Source organism: Dermacentor andersoni, chromosome 7 (assembly GCF_023375885.2).
Source record: "Dermacentor andersoni chromosome 7, qqDerAnde1_hic_scaffold, whole genome shotgun sequence".
NCBI classification, from domain to species: Eukaryota; Metazoa; Arthropoda; class Arachnida; order Ixodida; family Ixodidae; genus Dermacentor; species Dermacentor andersoni.
Genome location: NC_092820.1, coordinates 61,893,597 through 61,915,563, shown reverse-complemented (window position 1 = coordinate 61,915,563; position 21,967 = coordinate 61,893,597). Strand labels below are relative to the sequence as shown.

The following is a 21,967-nucleotide window of genomic DNA, read 5'->3' as shown; positions in this document are numbered from 1 at the left end:
ATTTCGCATTGCAGTTGCATGTTATTGCACCAGGTAGAATGCCATGTGGCAGATGCACAGGTAGCGGCGCAAAGCAGCTAAGGTTTAAGGAAGAAATAGAAGTTTAAGGAGATGTATACAAGAATGCCAGAAAAAAATAAAGGTTGTGTACCTCATTAAATCAAGCTGGCTAAGTGACTATGTAACCGCCAGGTTTCAAAGGGGATGACAATAAATCATCGTCATCATCATCATCATTAGCATTGTATTGTTCCACTTGTCTTGCAATGTGAGATGCACACCACATAGCCTGTACAGTCACCGACATAATTTTCGGACTCTGAAAAGTCGGATTTGATGGATATTCCGGACTTCATAAATGCACCGTTAGGGTTCCCATAGATTTAATGCATTTTTGCAACCAATCTTTTGAATGAATTTAGAACCCAAAGTTTGATTTTCCGGACTAAGTCGCTCGTTTCGAGCCACACTACCCGTTTTGGGGGGCCGCCTTGTTGGATTTTCTGATGGCTTCTCCAGGCTTAGCTTCCACTGGCCTGCTCTATAGCCTGCAAGACTGAGAGGCGCACGGTTTCTGTAGGTGAGGCGTAAACCCGTAAAGGCTCATGGGATGCGTTGCCTGCTCGCCGCTTTCGGTTCAACAGATGACTGTTCCGGCGCACGATTCTCCGTGCGCTGGGCCGCTCGCGCTTGCTCTCTGTGCACCTTCATTGCGAAGTATCACCCACGGTGCTCATTTCTAGAGCCGGTGGTGGTCGCATCGATGACTGACCACAAAATCTGAATATACGCAGTCATACACAATAATTTTTTTAGCTAAATTGATCGAACACGATCGAGCTATGTATGCTGTTGCATTTTCGTGCTTATCTTGAATGACGAGTAGCACTTCTTTGTTCTCAAGTGATTCTGGTCGTGCCAACATCATTCTTTTTTTTTTTACTTATCTAATCTCGGTTTCACTAGGCTAATTCAAACATGCGTGGTTTAGTACAGTGGAGGCACTATAGGCGGGCAAGCAGTTCCAATCCAAGCTTTTTCTTAGCACGAATGTCTTGGAACATCATTTAGGCAAGCACCTTGCATGAGATAGCGACCTTAATTTGGTGTTCGATGCAAGGTTGACTAGGTGTACTGGGAGTATTGAAAACACGTAGACCGTAATTTTTCTCATATATTTCGTGAATGGTGCATGAAGCGAGAAATACTAGCTTAACAATCATGAAACTGCAGTGTTTTCCTTGTAAAGAGACATCAAAAGTATATTAAAACCGACTCAAGCGTGTGGGGAAGCCAACTGCAGTCGACAAACACTTCTAGCATGACTTGCGTTCCATATCTCATACAAATATCGCAAAGTGTGACAAACACAAGGGGTGTACTGCAGCTTTAAACGCATTCGAGACATTTACAACAAATGTTTAGGTGAAGTTGGAGGTAGAGATACTATGTTAAAACATGGCTAAACCATGCCAACTGTGTGGTTAACATTTTGTTGTTATGCATGTTCCAGGTATTATCAGTAATATGGAAAGCAAGTTATTTTGTGAGACAGCACATGTATGATTTACATGTAAATGTTGCAAAACGTATTAAGATTGTATAAAATTCCAAGTATGTCGTACCAACTTGCCAAGCATCTACTTTATCAGTGAGATAAAAGTTCAAAAAGCCAAATGTGTCAGTGCTATTTTTCTTAGGGATAGTTAAGGTTCTTAGCAGTTTTGTGAACTTGTGCAATGCGGTTTATCAATGGCTACAACAGGCAAACACGTTAGTGTGTATGACGGGCTCTACACAAATCTGATATTCACTATGTAAATGTTACAAAATCACACGTCCTCGACAAGAATGGAATTGACGTGAAAACAAGTGTGATTCATCATTCAAGATAAGCACGAAACTGTGACAAACACGCATAGCTAATTCATGCGTTCGATCAGTCGGCAAAAAAAAAAAAAAAAAACGAGACTGCCTGTGGTCAGATATTGAGGTCAGTCATTGATGAGACCTTGACATGCTCTAAGAATAAGCAGTGTGGGCGATACCTTGCGATGAAGGTGCACAAATAGCAAGTGCGAGCAGCCCCACGAACAGAGAATCGGGTGCTAGAACCATCATCTGTTGGACCGGAAGTGCCAAGGAGATCACGGATACCATTAGCTTTTACGAGTTGACGCCTCACCTAAAAGGTTTACTTGTTTCAGCCAAGTTTCTCTGCACCTTCTGCGCCTATTAACGCTGCACTGCACCTACACCCTCGATTCCCCGAAGTGCAGCGGTGCACCCTGCACCCCCGTGCTCGATTGAGAGGCAAGGTGCCGCTGCGGTGCAAGTGCACCTTTGAACATTTCAGTGAGTGGGTGCAGCCCGGAACACCGTAACTGGCACCACCTGCACCTCTTCGTTTGTGGTTCCGTGAACCTTTTCTGAATCAAACAAACCTACAGGGAGCAGGCGACATCCTCTCATCTCGGGAGTCCATGCCTGCTCTTCCCTCGCTGACAAAATGCTCCAAGGGACGGCACTTTTTCTCGTTTCTTGCTTTTTTCAGTTAGCACGTTCGTCATAATCACTTCATGCGAGATGAATAGTTTTTTTCTTTAAGTTTTGGTTGCTATTTGCACTTGGTATGTCTACAGAGCAGGTGTGTCTCGGAGACGCCGCATCTTTGTGTGTGTTTGTGCAGCTTTGTACTTGTGTGATGGGCAGGACCTCGCATGCCTTCGCAAGAGCCAACTAGTGCGAAGAAACGTGGCTCGTTTCTTTCATCTTCATGGCGATCTCCTGCAACGGAGATCACCAACACGGTGACACTCTTGTCAGACTGTATACAGAAACGTCACTCTTGTGCAAACCCAAGCAAATTTGATGGCTTCGAAGTGTAGTATGAACAGGTTTTTTGGACTGTTAGATTTTTCAAAATATTTTTCGGTCTCTGTGAGCTCCGGAAAGTCGGTTGGCAACTGTATACATACGTGTGCCGTTTGCATTGCAGTTGCATATTATTACACCAGGTGGCACGTCATGTAGCAATTGCGTAGTTGGCAAGACAAGGTAGATAGATGTCTTGAGGAAGAAAAAAGTCACCGATGATTACGATACGTGCTAATGGGAAATTTGAACGCAGCTTTATACGTGTTCTCATTTTACAATATAATTACTAGCAATATAATTGCGGCGGCTGCTCACCCACTCAGAGACGCGTGGAGATGGCTCGAAAATGAGCACGCGGCGGCTGTTGAAGCAGCGGCCCATCATGCAGCGGATCGAATTTCTCTTTTTTTCTTTTCAAGAATTACGCATCTCACTATCTTTCGGCTCGGACACCCAGCAGTCAGACTTCGTCGTTGTGACTGATAATGTGGCATCGAGGCATTGCAGTAGACGGGTTATTTCACCGTGGAAAAAATACAAGGGTTGTCGGTGCAGCAGCTTCTCTTCTGATATATTGTTAAAACCGGTATCGTTATAAGCGGGTTCGACTGAACACTAAAGATAGTGACGTTGCTCCTTTCGCGGCCTCTCTTGCTACACACGGCTTCCCTAATCACGCGCCATCTCAGTTTGTTCTCTGTCATTGAAGCAGTCACACTGTACAGCACGGTGATTGTCGCAATCACTGGATTCATGATCACAGCTTTCGCAGGGTTAGAGGCGAGGGGGGGGGGGGAGGGGGAGGCTGTGCACCGCAATCAAGCGCAACTGTCGTGGTGCTTGCACAAGCTGAAATAAAAGAAAGTGCTGCAAGCAGAAATGATGCGAGTGCAGCCACGCGACTCCGCTCCACCAACAGGGAGATGCGGACCTCCTCACATTCCCTTGCTCGCTGGCTTATGTGTGCCAAGCAACCCTGCGCACCAGCACACCATTTTTCTCCAGGCTGCGCTCGTGCGCTATCAGCGGCGAGCAGCAGCAGCGCGGCTGCAGCACTGTGGAAGTAGTGCACAACAGAACGGACAAATGTTACTCTGCACCGTCTTTCGCTTACTCGGCATCCCCAACAATCACCCGACCCTGCTGGCATTTCCCTGAAGCTTGAAGAAAGAAGCTGATCGCGACTGAGAAATCTGATCCCGATCTGGCTCGATCGTGATTGAAAATGCTCCCCATGACACTTATATTAGACTTTTGAGGAGTTGTGCTATTTCAGCTCTGCTTTCTTAGCTTTTATAGAGCACAGTTAAACCTCAATATAACGAAGTAGGTAAAATCAGCAATTTGCTTTGTTATATTGAAATTCAACCTTTTATGCAAATAACTACAGTTACCAGTAGATTTTTCATACACTGCAAGGGGCCGCAGAATTTTTCCGAATTATCAGGCTGTTGAAAAAAGCTAATTCGACTGAGAAAACAATTAATTTTGATGAATTTGAAAGGGTGACGAATGATGTGGTTTCATGCTATGTCAACGACATCTTCACGTGGGCAGTACAAATTAAGTGAAGCCAGCCACACTTTTGCGTGCACTCAGACTCCACGGCTGATAGCGTCACCCGCACTGGGATGACGCTCTCATGAGCAGCGCCACCAGCAGGGAGTGAATGCTTTGTTTGGCCCTCGCTCCGACGGGTCAGTGAAACTCGAGATTACGCAGCCTTCAATACTAAATGCACGGGAAGACAGCTTATATGATGCCACACCGTTTCGGCACACCCACTCTTTACGCTTTGTTGCGAAATCAGGAGTCCATGTGGCCATGAAGATTCCATGGATGGTGCCGTGCCACGTGCCTGGAAAAAAGAAAGGTCCCGGGTGACTTTTCAGAGATGAGAAAAAGGTTTATATTCAGGTGTACATTATTGAGTTTTACAAGCACAGCTCCAACTCTCAAAGTCCACTACATGCTAAAGTCTTTGCATGTCCAAGCGTCCCTCTCGCAGCAGTCCAGATTCACTTTTTATACCATTTTTTTCCCTCTTTCACTCGTTGAGGGAATTCATTGGCCAATCACAAACGTCGAATCATTCACAACCTCCTGTCCCTAATGTCCCACCTTTTTGCCAGCTCTCTTGTCTTGAACATGCCACCGTTTTGTTGGCTCTCTTGCCTCCAACATTGCACAATATGAGGCGACCACGTGGCTAACTGTGAACCCGCCGCTGACGTCCTTTCATCAGGCGTCCTTGACAATGACCCTGTCATCAATTAGTGGCCTCCTCGTGATGGTCAATCTGCCAGGATCGGTAGTCTGGCCTTTGCGGTAGTCGGAGGACAAAGTTGTTGTCTTGAATGAAGCTGCCATTTCTGGACGTTCGAAAAGTCGAAGATCTGGAACATGACTGCTTGTCCATAAGACTCGGGTGATGCTGATCTAGTCACCTTGAGTGAGCAATGATGCGTGAACAGCACCCGTGACAGCTGCACGTCTGCCGGTGAAGCATCCTTTGCTGCAAGGGATCACCAAGCACAACAACGCACGGCAGATTACCTCTAAAGCGGGGTGTGCGCCTGTGTATGAGCTCAGCCCCACTTACAGCCATGCACAATCACGGCAGAGACGCGCACCAGAAATCATGACGCGCGCCAGCTTGTACCCTCTCTCCTCCCATCCCGCCGCTCGCTTGCGCTCGATCCCATTACCACAAGCTCACTCCCCTCTCCCTCTTTCCCTTTGCTTGCGGGGAGAGGCGACACTTGTGCATGAAGGCACCATCTTTCTTTCTCACCCTTGCACACTTTCATTCACGCGGAAAGCATAAAGTGCGCAGGGTGCCATAGGGTCTTATCATACTTGGTCTTTATACAAAACTCTTGTCGCACCGCACGCAATTTGAGAGGTGCATTTGCAAGCAGCCGCTTTGCAAAACGCTCGTGTGTCCCCCTTCACTGTGTCCTTGTCGAATGTGCACGCAAAATATTTCACAATGAAGCAGCCGCTTGTAATTCAATCATTTGACCATCTGCATCCGCAGAAGTTTCCATTTATTGTTTTGGCATTCCTTTGCTGCTCAAGCGAAATTTCATTATATTGCAATTGCACACACACTTCGCTATATTGAGTTTCTAATTACATGATGTTCTATGGACAAAAGGTTATGAAAAGTTAAATACTTTGTTATATCAAGAATTTAGTTATATTGAAATTTGTTATATTGAAGGTTAACTGTAGTTGCTTTAATCAAATTACCGCTTACCATATGTACTCGCATAATGATCGCACTCGCGCAATCGCACCCCTGAATTTTGTCGTCAAAATTCGATATTTTTTTCTTTCCCATGTAATGATCACACCCCGAACTTGTCGCAGCTATATGTTGTGTGCCAAGTCTAGCTAATGATGATCACGCTTACCATCTGTCGAATGCTGTTGAATGCTTTGCGAATGGCTCTTGAAAGACATACCAAGCGGTCTGCACGCACCAAACATACTTAAGTAGATGCCCCATTCTATTCCTTTCATCACTTTCGGCACTACCATAAAAAAAATTCTACGATCAAGCTTACCTTGGCTTTATTATTTGTAGGCTTCCTAACGGTTTTGGTCAACAACAACAACAAAAGAAGGCGCATTTCGTTTCTTCTCGTCTGCACTCGTGGTCACGCTAGAAATCACGAGCGGCAGCGATAGTGGCCACGTTTACACTGTTACGTTAGAAGTGTACATCCTATTCATACACCGACGCTTGTAACACAGCTAAGATATTTGCCCATCCTTAGTGGAAACATGCCATATTAGGATAGTAGTGAAGACAAATGTTGCAGTTTCTGCAGCATGCCTGCCATGTATTTCTATGTCACTGGCAGCTAAGCGCGCCCATCTCTGTTTCTGCCCCCTCAAAGTAGACATGGCTACGTTATTGCCGCAAACTTGCCGATATTAACGATATTATTCACTACTGATATGGAAGAAACTATTTCAATGCGTGTAATGTACTCTGGAGAAGAAAAAAAAAATCGTGTTCAGCGCGTTCGGCTTGCTCCGCTGGCCGCCATTTTTGTTTTGGTGTCCCGCACTGTTACAGCGGAAGCCGCCTGTTTGCTGACCTGCTGTCATTCTGCAGCAAACGCGGGATGAAAAAAAAAGATTTCTTTTCGCGGGAAATTTAACCCCCGTAATGATCGCACCCCTGAATATGCGTCAATTTTTTTTACAAATGAAGTGCAATCATTGTGCGAGTAAATACGGCACATCGAATTTTTTTGCTGTCCCATTCACTTTGATATAACGAAGGTTTACTGTAGTTCGAGAAGGCAACACAGCATCTTCCTGTAAACAAAAAGATTGATTGCGTAGTTGGTTGGCCGGTTGATTGACTTGGATTGTGAAAACAAGGGTTGGTAAGACTCACAGGCACATCTCATTGCAGGATTGTGGTGCTGGAGAGCAGAGCGACAGATACGCCCACCGGACCTTCCAACATCTACATCCTTGCTGGGCACGAAAACAGTTACTAGGACAACGACTGTGAGCATCTGGTGGAACCTTCAGCGGCAGACAAAGCCGTACAACTGGCGGAATAGTTCACAACACTGCAGGGAAGGTCACTCAATCGCTTCTCAAGATGGTGCAGTTGCCCCTGTTCTTCATCGCCCAGCCGTGCAGTGATAAGAGAGATGAAATGCCCAAGTGTGGTGTGTTCATGCTGGTCAAGTTGTGAATGCCATTGTGCTGCAAATCTATTCGGCCCTCAGTTTCCCTGTGGTTTGTGATTCAAGCAGAAGGGACTTTGTCCATTGAGTATGTAACAGACTAATGCATCAACTTCTGGAGGTGGCGTCGGCAGTCCAAGTCAACAGGTGTTATTTTGAGCAACATGTTTCACATGTTTTGCTGGCTGCGTCCTCTGATTTAATTGACAGTTATAGCTGTAGAGTTGGAAGTCAATTGCAGTGCAGCGATGTGTGCGCATCTTCTGCTGCGCATCCAGACAAGATGTTGATGGAACAGTGGAGAGGCCTGCATACGAATTCGACGTCTGTCTTTGCGACATTGCGCCCGTCCCATTGTTGCCAAGGGCTCAGATGTGTTCGACGTTGCAGCATCAGCAAGACAAAAGTCATCGGCGTTTTAGTTTTGACGCAAGCCTGTCGTCTGCCGTCCACCAGGTGTCACTGCTACTCAGATGCTGAGGTGGAATTCAACTCTTGTTGACTGCATTCTTTTCTCTGTGTATTTTAATTTCTCTTTACTCTCTGGCAGTGACAAAGTGTACAGAGGGAGTGATTGTTCCCGAATGTTTTTCCCTTCCAACTCTCCTTTTCTTTCTTATTCTTACTTCTTCCTCCACATTCTGTGCCTGTCCATGTCTATGGTAACTCAATATTTATTTGTGTACATATGTTGAAGCCTTGACTCTCCCTTTTTTTTTTGTATAGACAAATGAATTTACTCTTTGCAGAAGTGGTGAACGGATGTGAGGGTACCCTTCCTTGCAGGGGCAGTGAGTGACCTCGGAGGGTTTCCGGTAGATTCACTTTTGTTTTATGATTTCTCACATCGACGAGCTGTCTATGCAGCATTGCATCAAGAGGGATGTGCTTCGACTACTATTTTCTATGATTGCACTGTAAACAGTTTGGTTTGGTACTTTTTAGCAATGGTGTGTGGAGAACTATGTTGAAGGACTTATAACTTCGTGTGTCATGGGTGGATGAAAAGTGAAAAGTCATTTAAGCAGTAACAGTAGTTGTAGTAGATGCTGTGTGAAACAGTATGTGTCAGTCAACATTCTCAAATATTACGTCCAAGCTAGCAGCTTTCTTTTTTAGCATTGGATTGCAAACTTGGTTCCTTCACTTTTGCAAACAAATTTTAACCTTGGTTTTAGAAAAATATATCAACCTTCTTTTTATCTGTATTGAGATGTGCCCATAATGGCATGACTGTTGTGGCTTGCGTAGACAACTTGTACTGTACAATGAAATCACTGGTAATCAGTTCTGAAAATTGGTCACCTTGAGTAGGTATAGCTAGACTAGAATTGGAACAAAGGTTTCCGGTGACGTGGCCATTGTTGCACGCAATATTCGTTAAAAAAAATATGTAGTGAACACTGTCAAGTTTAAGAATTTCCAAATACAACAGGAGAACTCACCATAAAGAACAAACCTGATATAGTAGTAATATTAATTGCGTTTCGTGGTTTGTACAGCTTTACGACTTCACATCTAGAAAACATTGGTTCAGCTTTGTCTTCTGTTGCACGAAAGCTATGGGCACTCTGCTTTCATTTCCACATGTTCAAATTGGAAGCACCTGTAGTTCATATGACTGAACAACATCATGATCAAAAATATTCGTCAAGCTTGTAATGTACTAGCATTTTCTGATTTAGAAATTTTCGTACTGCTTCTCTGAGGCATTTGTGTTGTTAATCAAAAGTTGAGAGGTCGAGAGAAATGACGAATGTTGTGCATCTTCAGCCTGCCTTGCTTTTCCACCACAGTGGCCGAGCTTTCTCAAGAGCTTCATTCAGATGTCGTTATATAACACCATGTCGTGCTTTACCAAATTAATAGACCAGATGTGGAAAGCGGTGTAGGAAGTGAAGAAGGCAAATTGAATGAACCTGTCAAAGCAAAGCTGCATGCCAGCTTTCAGCAAGTTTTCAGAATTGTCACGAAATCTTGCATAAGTGCACGGTTTCATCTTAATGCGCTCTTTGCATGTGTTGTTGTTTTGCGTTGTGCTGAAAAAGTATTTGGAACACTGAAGCCGGGATGACTCTCTATTTTGTAGCAATGTGACTATGAAGTCTATAAGTGCGAGTTGCAATGCTGTGGTCGCAGATCTGAGTGCACCCTGTGAACTCTGGGACGCATGCATTGCCTGATGGGAAACTTAAGCTCTCCATGATTTGTGGCACTTTAAATATTGCAAGTGGTGGTACTGAGGCATAATGAAATCAACATATGCTGTCTCTGAGGGGCACAGCTAATGTTGAGTAGGGAAGACACACCCGTGCAAACTGAGACGATCACATAGAAGGAAAACACGGGGGCAACATTTACCTTGTGCTGTTCTATCTGATTTTCTCAGTTTGCGCTATTATGGCTTCCCTACATTTGAACCAATTTTGATGAGGAGCAAGCTTCCATTTAATGTTGAGTGCTGCAGTTGTTTGGACATGACTTCAGACTGAAATGCATGCAGTATTAAAACAGTGTACAAAGATGATAACATCAGGCACTGATAGGCACCTGCGATGTCATCATCTTCATTCAGAGAAATTGATGTAGACATACGTTTAGAGGGGGCGGGCACTTTGGTGAAGTGCATCATGTTCACGATTAAGGAATCCCGATGCATTTTCTGCATCCCTTCTGCAAAAGAACTGCTGCTACTGCGCATTTAAAGCGACTGCAGGGCTCTATCAGGGCATTTTACTGTGTAAACCAGGGGCGGCCAGACAGCTATAGTCGGAGTCGCAAAAGAGCTCACTGTGTTGCTCAGAGTTGGAGCGAAATCCAAGAGTTTGAGACCACATCATGTACCTCATTTTGACTGCTTGTCCTCTCTGCTTAAAATATGCTCGTCTAGTTGGCCACCCCTGATGTAACCGAATTCTTTTCTTTTTTTCCTCATCTCACTTCTCATGAGAACGTATTATTGCTGCTTTCAAACAAAGTCAATATTCAAGTACTCTACAATGCAGTCCTTATCACAGCTGGAGGTTTAGATGGAACGTATTGGAAGGGCAGTACCATTTTGGAATACATGTTGAAGTGGAATGGGCTAGGCTGGGTTTTGGCGATAGGTTGTTCAGATCGGCATGCGTGGCTCGCCATCCTGTGATGCCTTCAAAGTACAACTCGAAGCCTCAATGTTATTGCCGACTGTGTGAAAACACAATGGTGTCACGAGGTGAATTCTACTGGTTGATCTGGAGTGTTTCTTGCTCTGCGACTAAAAATTTGTCTCCTGCTGATCAGTTTGTACTAGATTCACTTTCCACTGCTCCTTTTGAATTGACCTGCTCACTGCCTTTGGCTTCCCTGCTTTGCGATTGGAGCATGCTTTTTCAACAGTGAGTCTTTTTGATCTGCAACCTTGGCCTACATTAGACGCTCGGTGTGTGGGAAGACACCCACCGGCATGCAGCATCTTGCTTTTGTCCGGGTCGTATGGATTTGATTAAACGTGAGCACGACCCAACGAGTGCTTACTCGAGGATTCAAGCAGATCCTCCAGAACAACCGGGGGAATTTGCTGACAGTTTGGTACATTCTCAAGACTTGCAAACTAGCCTCTTGTGATCGGATCACTCGTGCCACTGTCAGTGAAGTCTGTGTGGTCTGTGAAGTATGTATATTCTCACAGCGGCTGTGCAGGCATGTCGCCTGTTGCAGCTATTTAAATGGAGTATTAATTTTTGTGGCAGTCTGCCAGCCCGTGTCCCAGTTTAATGCGTCTGCTGCTGCAGTGTGCAAGAAGAAGGGGAACCGAAGGGCTAGATATATTGTTTTGTGACAACCATCTAAAGCCAATAGGCAATTAAGCCAAGAACTGAGTAGCGGGAAATGTCTTTAATTTTAATGTAAGAGTAATGACAAAAATGAAAAATGAACGTGGACAAAAAAGCGACTTGACGCAGGTGGAAGTCGAGCCCACATCTTCCACAATCCGTCAGTAGTGCTGGCTAACGCTGTGAGGGCTAACCTTGTACACAAATATGCAAGGCAGTGGACAGGAGAGAGGCCGCTACCATAGCCCAATTGGCTGAACATTGCACGTATAACACGGCAGACGTGGTGTTAGTTCCCACCTGCGGCAAGTTGTCTTGCCATCCTCTTTCATTTTCCATTTTTTACATTCTAATCTTAAAAAAAAGAAAAGAAAAGACAGAAGTCCCTTGGTGCTTTCATTGGCTTCATTATCTGTTTGCTTCCTGTATTAGCTGTCATACTGTGTGCATCACATGACCTGGCTGCCCTGTAGGTGGTTGTCGATACCCTGAGCATGCCATGCATTGTGCACCAGACATGATTGGTCGCAGTTTGCTGGAGGAGGAAAGTGTGTTGGAAGCAGCTGGAACTCGCACGGGGACTACTCTTGGACGAAAGCACAAATGGCGCCAGATGGCTTCTGTGGTAGTCTTTAAACAGGTCAGCACATTTGAAATAAAAAATAAAATAAAAATAGAAAGAACAAGTAACAAAAGAGTTGCAATAAAACAAGGCCAGGCATATTCCTGCAGCAGATGTATTGTAATATCCCGAGTCATTTGCCCATCTCCAAGACTGTGCCCACTCTCCTTATCTCGCAAAACGCCCATGCTTCAAAATACAACCTTGAGGTCATTCACTTCCCAAAAGTACTGCGGATGACGTAATGCCGTAGCTTAAGTGTGTACACCAAGGGCATTTTTGCAGCGTCTGTTTGCCAAATTTTGTTCCTCAATTTCATATTTGCCGCATAAATGAATGCACTTGCAGGTAGCTTGTGGCTGCACGTGCACGTGCAAGCACATGCCATGTGCATGCGCTATTGGTGGCTCCTCAGCCTGACTTTCTGCATTTGCACAAAGAAATTACCTACCCCCCTTGGCCTCCATAATGTCTGCTGATGGATCTACCATGACTCTGCATATTACAGTTTGTGCGGCTCTTGTTGCTGGAGGCTAGCTTAGTGGGTCTATCGGAAGTGGACAGGCTGCAGGCCTACCTGTATTGCCATGGCCTCTGAAGGCCAGTGCCTTTTGTACGTAGACCATAGCTGCGAGCCACACGAGCTCCCAGCACACAACCAGGTGTGTACTGTGTCAAACTGCTCCCCAGCTTAAACGGACAAGTCTCGCAAAACAATGTCTGGGTGAGATTTAGCAAGAAACTTGGAACAGAGGTAAAATGCAGCAATTCACAGGGTCCAAAAAAGATTTACAATCACGTTGCAAGGATTCAAACTCGAAAGGGAATTTAGAATTTCGTTTAATTCTTAAGGAAATCTCAAAATTCTTGTTGGCCTGGGCTATGGGCTATTTTTAAGCCCCTCCACTCAAACGAAGCTTGTGTTTGGTTTAGCTACTTCAAACTGGCCACCTTCCCAAAATAAAGCAATTCATGAAACCTCAGCCATGACAAGTCAAAACATGTGTGACCATGTTTATATCACTGCTTATGTACGTGTTGACAAGTGCCTTATTGAAGTGGCACCTCAGATTCGGTAATGCGTTTTGTGGGTCTGATAACCAAAGTTTACGTTCTCGGGGTCTTATCCTGCGTGTTGGAAAGTATCCCTTGGCTTCGCATTCAGACCCGCTTTCATTTAGTGTCACACAGAAGGCAGGATAGAATGGTCCTGTGCATATATCTGTTCACATCAGAGTTTCTAATTCTGTTTTTGACCCCTTTTCATTAAACATTAAGTAATTCAAACAAAGGTCTATGGTTCCTAGGAGTTTGATTCCATGCAAGTTGGCTTCTAGCATAGGCTGCATGAAAGACATTTTTTTAGTGACATTATAGAAGTTAACTGATCCTTGTCAGATGTGAGATAGCAGTATGTAATGTGGTTGTTTAACAATCAAGTAGGTTGATAAATTGGAGGGGGAGCTGCTTGGGCACTGTACATACCTGAGGAAAATTATTTCACCGATACTGACACCTCGTACAAGCAAAACTATTAGAGCATACAAATGAAACTTAAGAGATTAATCTATTTTCAGTGATCGATAGAACCTATTTAGCTAGCTTACACTAGAGTCAAAGTGGCGGGCTTCATGCTATTGCCGAATTACATTTCAACAAAGGTCTGAAATCAACACTTGTAAGCATAGCGCATTGCAACTATTTCCCCTGTAACTTTGCCAATACGAGATGTTTGCACCTTCTCTGGCTTTGAAAAATATGTGCAAAATCTTTTCAAACATTTTTCATTGAAGAGCTCACAACCAGGACAGTTATAGGGCAACAGCGCTCCACGTAAATGTCTGTGAGCTTTTTTCTTTAATGCTCCCTGCTCAATTATCAAAATGACATGCTAGGCTTTTCCCCCCCACTCCCACCCACCCCTCATGTTGTATTCTATTCTCAAAGGCTTTGAAATTTATGGAGTACAGTAAGTTGGGGCTATTTGGTATTCTTTCGATGTCATATTGATTGCAGACCAGCGAACAGAGTCCCTGTAAATAAATGAACAAACTTTTTCTAGTGTTGTCCAGCATGGTGGCAAGCCTGTCATGCGGCAGCCATAGCCACTTCTGTAGCCACAGCCATAGCAGCCTGTGTCACAAGTAACTACCATAGCTTGAGTAGACATCCACAATGCCACAATGGACAAGGCAAGTTGTGCAAATTGCACCCCTACAAATTGTGCACTCGTTTTATGTGACTGTACACTGCACGCAGATCTGCAGATTCTTGTATTCCTCTACTATTTGATCACCGACACTCGTAATTCCAACTCCTACTAATTATGCTGTGTCATCTTAATACTTTTTGTGACTGCTACTATTATTTGACACATGCACTTTGTAAAGTGCACTTCGAATTGTACATCACATTGAGTGACACTATTCGGTTATCGTTTTGCCTTCAAAATTTGCATAGAGATAAAAGAAAGCTATAATGAAAAGGGCAGAATACACGGATGGGCAGTATATCTAGCAGTGGCCCTTCTATTTTTTTCTTTTCTTTAGTTGGTTTATCACACTTGCCTTCTTACTCACTCATTCTAGGCATTAATAATTGTCATCCTGTAGTAAGTTCCATGCAGTCTCTGAAAAAGAAATTCAAGCACTGATCAAGCTGTGCTCACTTGCAGTTCTGCACAAAATTGTTTAAACTTGTCCAATGTCTAGCGATTGCTACCATGACGGTGTACATAGTGTAATAAACTGCCCGCCTCTTAGGATAAACCACAATCCTGGTTGTTTCTTGCCATGCCTACAGTCTGGAATAGCATACCCATTACTGCAAGCATAAAAGTGCAGGAGTGTTCTTTCGAGCAAATGTGTTTTCGCCATGTCGAAAGAACTTCAGTTACCTCGGGCAAACTGCACTAAGCAAATCGGATTTGACGTGTGTTGGCTGTGTCATGACATTATAACAAACAAACAAAAAACAAAACAAAAAAGAACCGGCGAAGGCAAACCTTGTTGTATAGTTTGAGGTAGTTGGGTTGTTGATCTTTGTTAGACTTACCTCTGAGAAAGGAACGTTAAGTGTTACAGCTAAAGAAAAGAAAGTGTAAATGTTGAGCATTAGATGACTTGAGTTTGTTTCAGCGATGTATAGGTGTGTTTGTTTCAACATCTGTGAAAGCCACCTGAGGCATTGCGAATAAGCCAGAGAGCACACAACGTCTACTGCACGCATCTTTGTTGCAGTTCACCCATGCGAACTATAACGACTGAAAAAGATTCTTGTTTTTGGAGTTGATTGGATGGTACGCTCACTGTCGTCGGTGACCTGTTTGTGCATTTTTTGCAATGTTTAGCATTGTCTGATGCGAGTGCTGTAGTAGGGACACCTTCGATTCTTGAGGCTCACGGACTTATGTGCATGCCTACTGTAAGCTGCACTGCTGTGGTTTGGATTTGGGATATACAAGTAGTTTCGTGCTCAATATAACTCCAAGTGCAAAATTCTTATATAGTTTCTTTGTTTACCCTGCCTGAGTTTCTGAGCTTTTCCTTGTCACCTTATTTTGAAACTTTTGTAGATCATCGTGACATTTTGCACATGCTGTGCAACCATATGTGATACAAATTGGACCAAAATTCTGCTCACCCTTTGGCTGATGCTGACGTGCGTCTCTTTTTGTACATTTGGAGTTTCAGTTGTGTTTTTGCGGTGTAAGTCACCGTAGCTTTCTTTTATGTAGCACTTTGTGTGTCTCTATTGAAAACTTACCGTTGGATTGCCATTCTAGATGCATTCTTGTATTGCTGAAGTGGTTGCAAAGTTGAAAAAGTCAAATGGCTAGCTGAAAGATTTGTGGTTTAGTGTGCTTGTGACATGTTCATGTTGCAACGCCTCTGTAATTATACTCTCGGTATTTGAATCTTCGTTTTTGTGTATGTATGCACATTACTGCTTGTAATGGTTTCGACAAATCTGAAACTTCCTATAAGCTTCCTTAGAGGTTGCTGTGCATGAGTCTGTATTATATATATATGTATGTATGTATACGAGTGTTTACACAATTTGCTAGCTGTGATGTTAGAGTGTCCACATTTATGTTCACGCTTTTATTTTTGTAGAGTCCACCTGCCCCCTTTTTATTTTTTTGATGCCCCGCAGAGTGGTGGTGCGAGGAGTATAAGAGCGGTGTAATAAATGAGAGTTGAATGCAAGCCTAAGGTCAGTGTCCTGCCTGCCATGTTTTGTGCCTTCTTAACATGAAACTTTCTTTGGGCATCCGATGGATTTAGATGCTGTGGTTGGCGGTGGGGGTTGCACTGCAGAGAGGAGGTTGTGGATGGTGAGGAAGGTGAGAGGTGCAGTATAGAAAAGAGAGAGATGGGAGGAGAGGTAGTAATGCATGCCGATTGGTTGGCGCAAGCAATGATGTCATGAGGCTGTCGTGCCGATGTAGAGACAGCAAGCGCGCCAGGGATGGCATGACGCACTGATGCTCGGTTGGCCACGGCAGTGTTGTTGAAGGAAAAGCTTCACTTACACGATAGCGTCCAATATGCTTACACCAATTCCCACAGTGTGCAGAATCTGCACAATTTTTTGAGGCACACTGAAGGAGACTATTAACCTCTTCTACCCGGTTGTAATGATTTCACAAAGTACTCCATCCAAGTACCTAAATTGGAACAAGAAGCTTGTGCAAGATAAGAAGCCGAATTATGACTTCATGTGATTGTCCAACGAAAGCATGTTGGTGTGCCGCTATCTCTTACGCACATTCATGTGCACGTATTGCAGTCATCATCTCTGCAATACTAGCTGGCATAGGATGGAAGATGATCAGACTTCCTAGTTGAAGGATGTGCACTGAGAAAAATGTACAGTTATATAAAGATTATGTTCTGGATGCCTGTCTTAGTTAACAAGCTACAAAAGTTTGAGCAAAAGTAATTTTTTGGATTTTAACCTCACATATGAGTACTCGCGTGGGAAAAATTTTTTCCTATGGGAGAAAAAAAATTCAGGCAGTTAGAGGTTAAGTGAATGTTCATGTTTGTAGTGGCTGTTTCAGCAAACACAACTGTTTGAGAAAGCCTCATGTACGTGTGTGTGTGTGTGTGTGTGTGTGAGAGAGAGAGTTAGAGGAGAGAGGGACAAGGTATTTGTATTCAATGGCATAACTTATATAGCTATATAGTTATTTACTAAAATGCATTATTACATAGCTCTAACTAAACACATTTAGGGTGCATTTTGTGAGCTCAGAATTGGAGAGCTTTAGAAATAGGGGACCCAAAGCTAGGGGACGCTATTGGCCAGGTGTACAAAAAAAAAAAAAGAAAACACAAGGACAGGAAAGGATGCAAAAGGCACACAAAGTAGTTTGGATCTCTCGGCACACAAGACCACTTGGGAACATTGTCTAAAATTCTGTTGAAGTGAGCTCTAGACATTTCAGTTGGAGTACCAGCAATAGAATATTGGCATTTGGCATAGTTTTGCCCCACAAGTGTGTCGGGAGAGAATCAAAATGTGGTTGAACGAGCTATGTTTGTGGTGTCAATGCTCCAATGAGGGGACATACTTCTTTTCCATCTGCCCAACAATTGCTTTTCCCAACTACCAATAGGGTAGGAGCTATAATGCAAGTGCGTAGGGTGTGAAAACTCAAGCTCTTCAAAGAGGCGGGTGGAGGAGGCGCTTCTATGAAGATGAAGAGAATGGAAAATAGTTCCACTCATTCTGAACATTTCTACTCATTTCGCCCTACACAACACACCTGCTTATTCTCCTCCTGCACCGGGATTAGGAGAGAGAGAGCATTACATCAACGACTGCAAAGTGTCCTTGTCGAAACATTGGCTTCAGCGACATCTGTTCGACCACTGTAGATCATGTTTCCCATGTTTCTGGAGACCAGTGTGTGGGTAAGGCTATCTTGGAATAATCTGAAGTTTGCAGATGCACATTTAGACCACTGCAGTGGCAAGCCAGATTTATTTGGGGAGGGGGCCATGCATTTAACTGGAGTTCGGGAAGGGTGAGAGGCAGGGAGGAGGGGGCTGAGGCAGGCCGCATACTAAAAAAATTTGAGCGGCGGCACGCCTCTCGCCTACACTGCTAGTCCACCCCGGTGGCTTCGCGACTGTGGCTTTCTGATGGTGAGCATAAGATCTCAATTCCGATTCCTTGTCATGCAGATTGATTTCAATAGGAGCAAAATGTGAAATTGCTTGTGTACCAGGCATCACGTGCACGTGAAGGATAATCTAGGTGTCAAAATTATTCTGTCGCCTACTGCCTTTTCTCATAAGTGACATGCCACATATCCAATAATTCCTTATTAACTCATGCTTTGAGTTTTATTGCGATAGCAATTATATGGGCACACAAGCGCACTTCCGCCGTTGGCGTCGCCGTGAGGTTTCGTATGAGTGAAAGCGTGTGAGGGTGAGCCAATGAAAACAATTCAATCTCGCGTGCGTGAGCGAGGAACGTGGTCCGGATGCGTGCCCTCTCGTGTCGCGCGCGAAGCAGTGGGGTCAGGCGAGGGAGGAGGGGTGTTCTCCGGCGGCTGCTAGGATGCCTCGATGTCCTCCTTGCCCGCCGCTCCGTAGACAGTGGAAACAACCGCGGCGTGTACTACGGCGTTGGCCATGCGAATCGCGGACGCCGTAGTACACGCCTTCGGCGGACGCCGTAGGGACGCGTTGCCGGCGCTCGTGCGTCTTGAAAGCGATCTGCGATGTTTGCAGAGTGCGCGTAGTGCCGGTAGCTTCGTATGCGCTGTGCTTTCGACGTTTCGTTCGCGTTGAAACGAGAAGTGCATGGTCAATTCGCTTGCAGCTGCCGCGATTCCTCACTCCAGGGGCCCTATAACGTAAAACTATTCCAATATGTTTTATTCCAATCTCCTGACGTCAAATTTGCGCCGAAGCAAGCATCGGGCGGTGACCCGCAGGGTTGTCTGAACAAACCAATCAAACGCTCTCGTCGTTTGTAGGAGCTCACTTTTGTTTGCTTGAAAAACGAATAACATTGCCTACATTGGCCGGGCTTGTCTTATCTAATTGGCTGACAAGAGGCGAGGAGCAGGCTCAAGTGGAGAGGAATTCGATAGGGCCGAGCCAGTGCAATGAAGAGAGAGAGAGAAGAGAAGAAGAAAAGGCAGGGAGGTTAACCAGACAGTCCAGTTTGCTACCCTACACGTGCAATGAAAATCGATAACCGGATGAGAAGGGTGGTGCCGCCGTCTGCGGTTGGCCCGCGTTCCCCTACTTAGCTTGCGGTGGCTGGTCGAAAATCGCGGCGGCATGCAACAGAAACTTAAGAATGACGCTAAAACGGATCTTCAGTAGATTAGTTGGCAGAACGAGGTCGTAAACGTGCCGAAAGTGCGCGATAACGTTACACGGCTACGCAAAAAGTTTTATTATAAGCAAATAAACCCAAGCTTTCCGGCAGGTGCGAGTAGCCAGTGCCTGAGCGGTCGGCGTCAGCCATCTTTTATTCATTTTGTAGCGGGGTAGCCTGTGGCTATTCAGAAGAAAATTAAGTTTTGTTCGGCATATTAATGCATCTCTAACGCGTACACGTCACTTTGGCGCGGTGAGTTTTCGCGGTGTTGTGACGTCGCGTGACAGGCAGGTGAAGTGGGTGCAGCCCGAAAACTTTTGACCAATAGCCGAGGGCTAATGGCGAAAAGGCATCGAATCAGAAACAACTATTTTTCTTTTGTTCGGTCCAATTGAGCATAATCAGTGTGTACACGTCATATCACATGGGGAGTTATCGCGGTTTTCGTGATGTCGCGTGAGAGACGGGCGAAGTGGGGGTGGTCCAAGAAAGTTTTTGACCAGTCGCGGAAGGCTGATTGCAGAATTGGAATAGAAAAGTTTGGGATAGCTTTACGTTATAGCACTCCAGAGCTTTGACAGCGAGTTTCCGCGATCATCGAGCGGGACGTGTTCATGTTTACCTGTGCGCGCGTGACACCGTGCTGGTTAATTTAGTTAAAATACGTTAGCGGGCTAGTCGGTTTGAATCCATGATAGAATGTGTAAGCGCGATTGAACAAGGACGTAGAAAGAAGCAGACACACAACGACAGCACTGTCTTTGTGTGTCTTTCTTTCTACGTCGTCGTTGAGTCACGCTTACACATTCTATCATCGTTAATTTAGTTACTAAGCGAATGTTTACAAGTTTATACGGCCGATAAAGCTACTATTCTTACATCGTACAGCTATCTAATCTGCTATCGCTTTTTGGGCGGAGCTGCGAATTTTTTTCGTTATCGTTTAATAGCAGACATTTCAGCAGCGCAATTTCAGGCATATGCATGCAAAACTGTGTTCAAAGTGTTAGTTTAAAGTGTATGAAGGACGCTAAACGATTTTTATCCGCAAATTTCTGCGTTGTCGTTGCCCACAGTGCTAATCAAATGTGCAGACGAAATCTGCAGACAAACCGGAGCCAGCACGGAGGCCTAGGCGCCTTCCTCGTTCGCCTGCTTCGCGGCTTTAAACACTGCCGATTTCACGAGCTGGCCAGTTACGCTTGCGCGTAAGACCCGTAAGCCCCGCATTGATTCAATGCGCTAATGCATTGAGTCAGAAAAAAAGCCCACGAAGAATTCCCATAACCAAACTTTCCAACCCCTATTGGGAACTTCGCTTTTGTACGCCTCCGCTGTTTGTCGTTTCCCTATTTTTCTGCCACCAATCTTCCAATCCCCTCTTATCTCTACTGCGGACATGTTTACTTTCCCCTGCTCTCGCTGAACCCACGGGCTGCAAGGGGGCCAGAGGTGCCTAAATCGACCGCTGGGCAGATATCTTCACATTGTAATAAAACATGTTCCATCGTTTCCCTAGCTTTACTCCAGCAAGCAGACGCTTCTTCTTCCTTTTTAAATCTCGCTTTATGCGAGCGGGTTTTAAGGCATCCTGATCTCGCTTAAAAAGTAATTAGCTTCCCTTTTAGTTATTATAAACTGTTTCTTTCCTTATTACGTTTTTTCCTCTTAAGTGGTTACTCATAGCAGGTTTCTTTTCCATTGCCGCCACCCGTGAGACATTATTTCAGCCTCTCTGAGTTTCCGCTTGACGTTCTTTGTTGCCATGTGGCTCACCATACTGGTCGCATACTTGCTGGTAAGCTGCCTAGCTCTCCACTGTGAATAAATGTTTTTCCTGTACAAATACCTAACACTCTCCCAGCCCATTTACTTTCTTTCATATTTCTCAGTAGTTCTTCATAATCAATTTTGCTGTGAGCTTCCCTCATTTCAAAACTTGTCCAGCCCATATCACCCTGTGCAGCTTAATTTGTATGCTGGGCTGCTAAGTACGAGGTCGCGGGTTCGAATCCCAGCCACGGCGGCCGCATTTCGATGGGGGACACAGGCGAAAACACCCGTGTACTTAGATTTAGGTGCACGTTAAAGAACCCCAGGTGGTCAAAATTTCCGGAGTCCCTCACTACGGTGTGCCTCATAATCAGAAAGTGGTTTTCACCCGTAAAACTCCGAATTTAATTTAGCTTCATTTGTAGTCTTCCCGTGAGCGCCCAATGCGAGGCGTCCCACTGACCTTTGGTTGCCATCGAGTCCTGATTGTACCCCTCACTTCAAGCAAACAACCGCACTTCCAAATGTGAAGTCCTGGAACCATTACACCTTTCCACATACCCCGGAGCACCTCGTACCTATTGTATCCCCATAGCTCTCCGTGTTTCATTATGGCCACATTTCTCTTCCCCTTTACTGTCATGTTATTTTCCTGTGTTTAGATATGTCTATTGTCTTTGTTTATCCATATGCGAAGGTATTTATGTTCCTTACCACCGTGCCATGATGCGGTACTAAACGGTACTACCCTGCCAGCGGTACCACCATACTGCCCCGCGGCGCGGTTTCGCGGGCCTTTAAAGTGATCTGCT

The 21,967-nt window shown here is 44.8% G+C and overlaps 1 protein-coding gene across 5 annotated transcripts in view; it reads left to right on the top strand.

Annotated features, from left to right (window-relative positions):
• The window catches only part of hppy (MAP4K3-like protein hppy), a 210,819-nt gene extending 194,573 nt beyond the window's left edge, over positions 1–16,246 (top strand). For all 5 annotated transcript variants that reach the window (XM_055072865.2, XM_055072867.2, XM_055072866.2 and 2 more), the window contains one exon: positions 7,313–16,246. In XM_055072865.2, the coding sequence (XP_054928840.2) occupies positions 7,313–7,400 (88 nt within the window). In that variant the 3' untranslated portion in view covers positions 7,401–16,246. The remainder of the gene's footprint in view (positions 1–7,312) is intronic.
• The last annotated feature ends 5,721 nt before the right edge of the window (positions 16,247–21,967 follow it).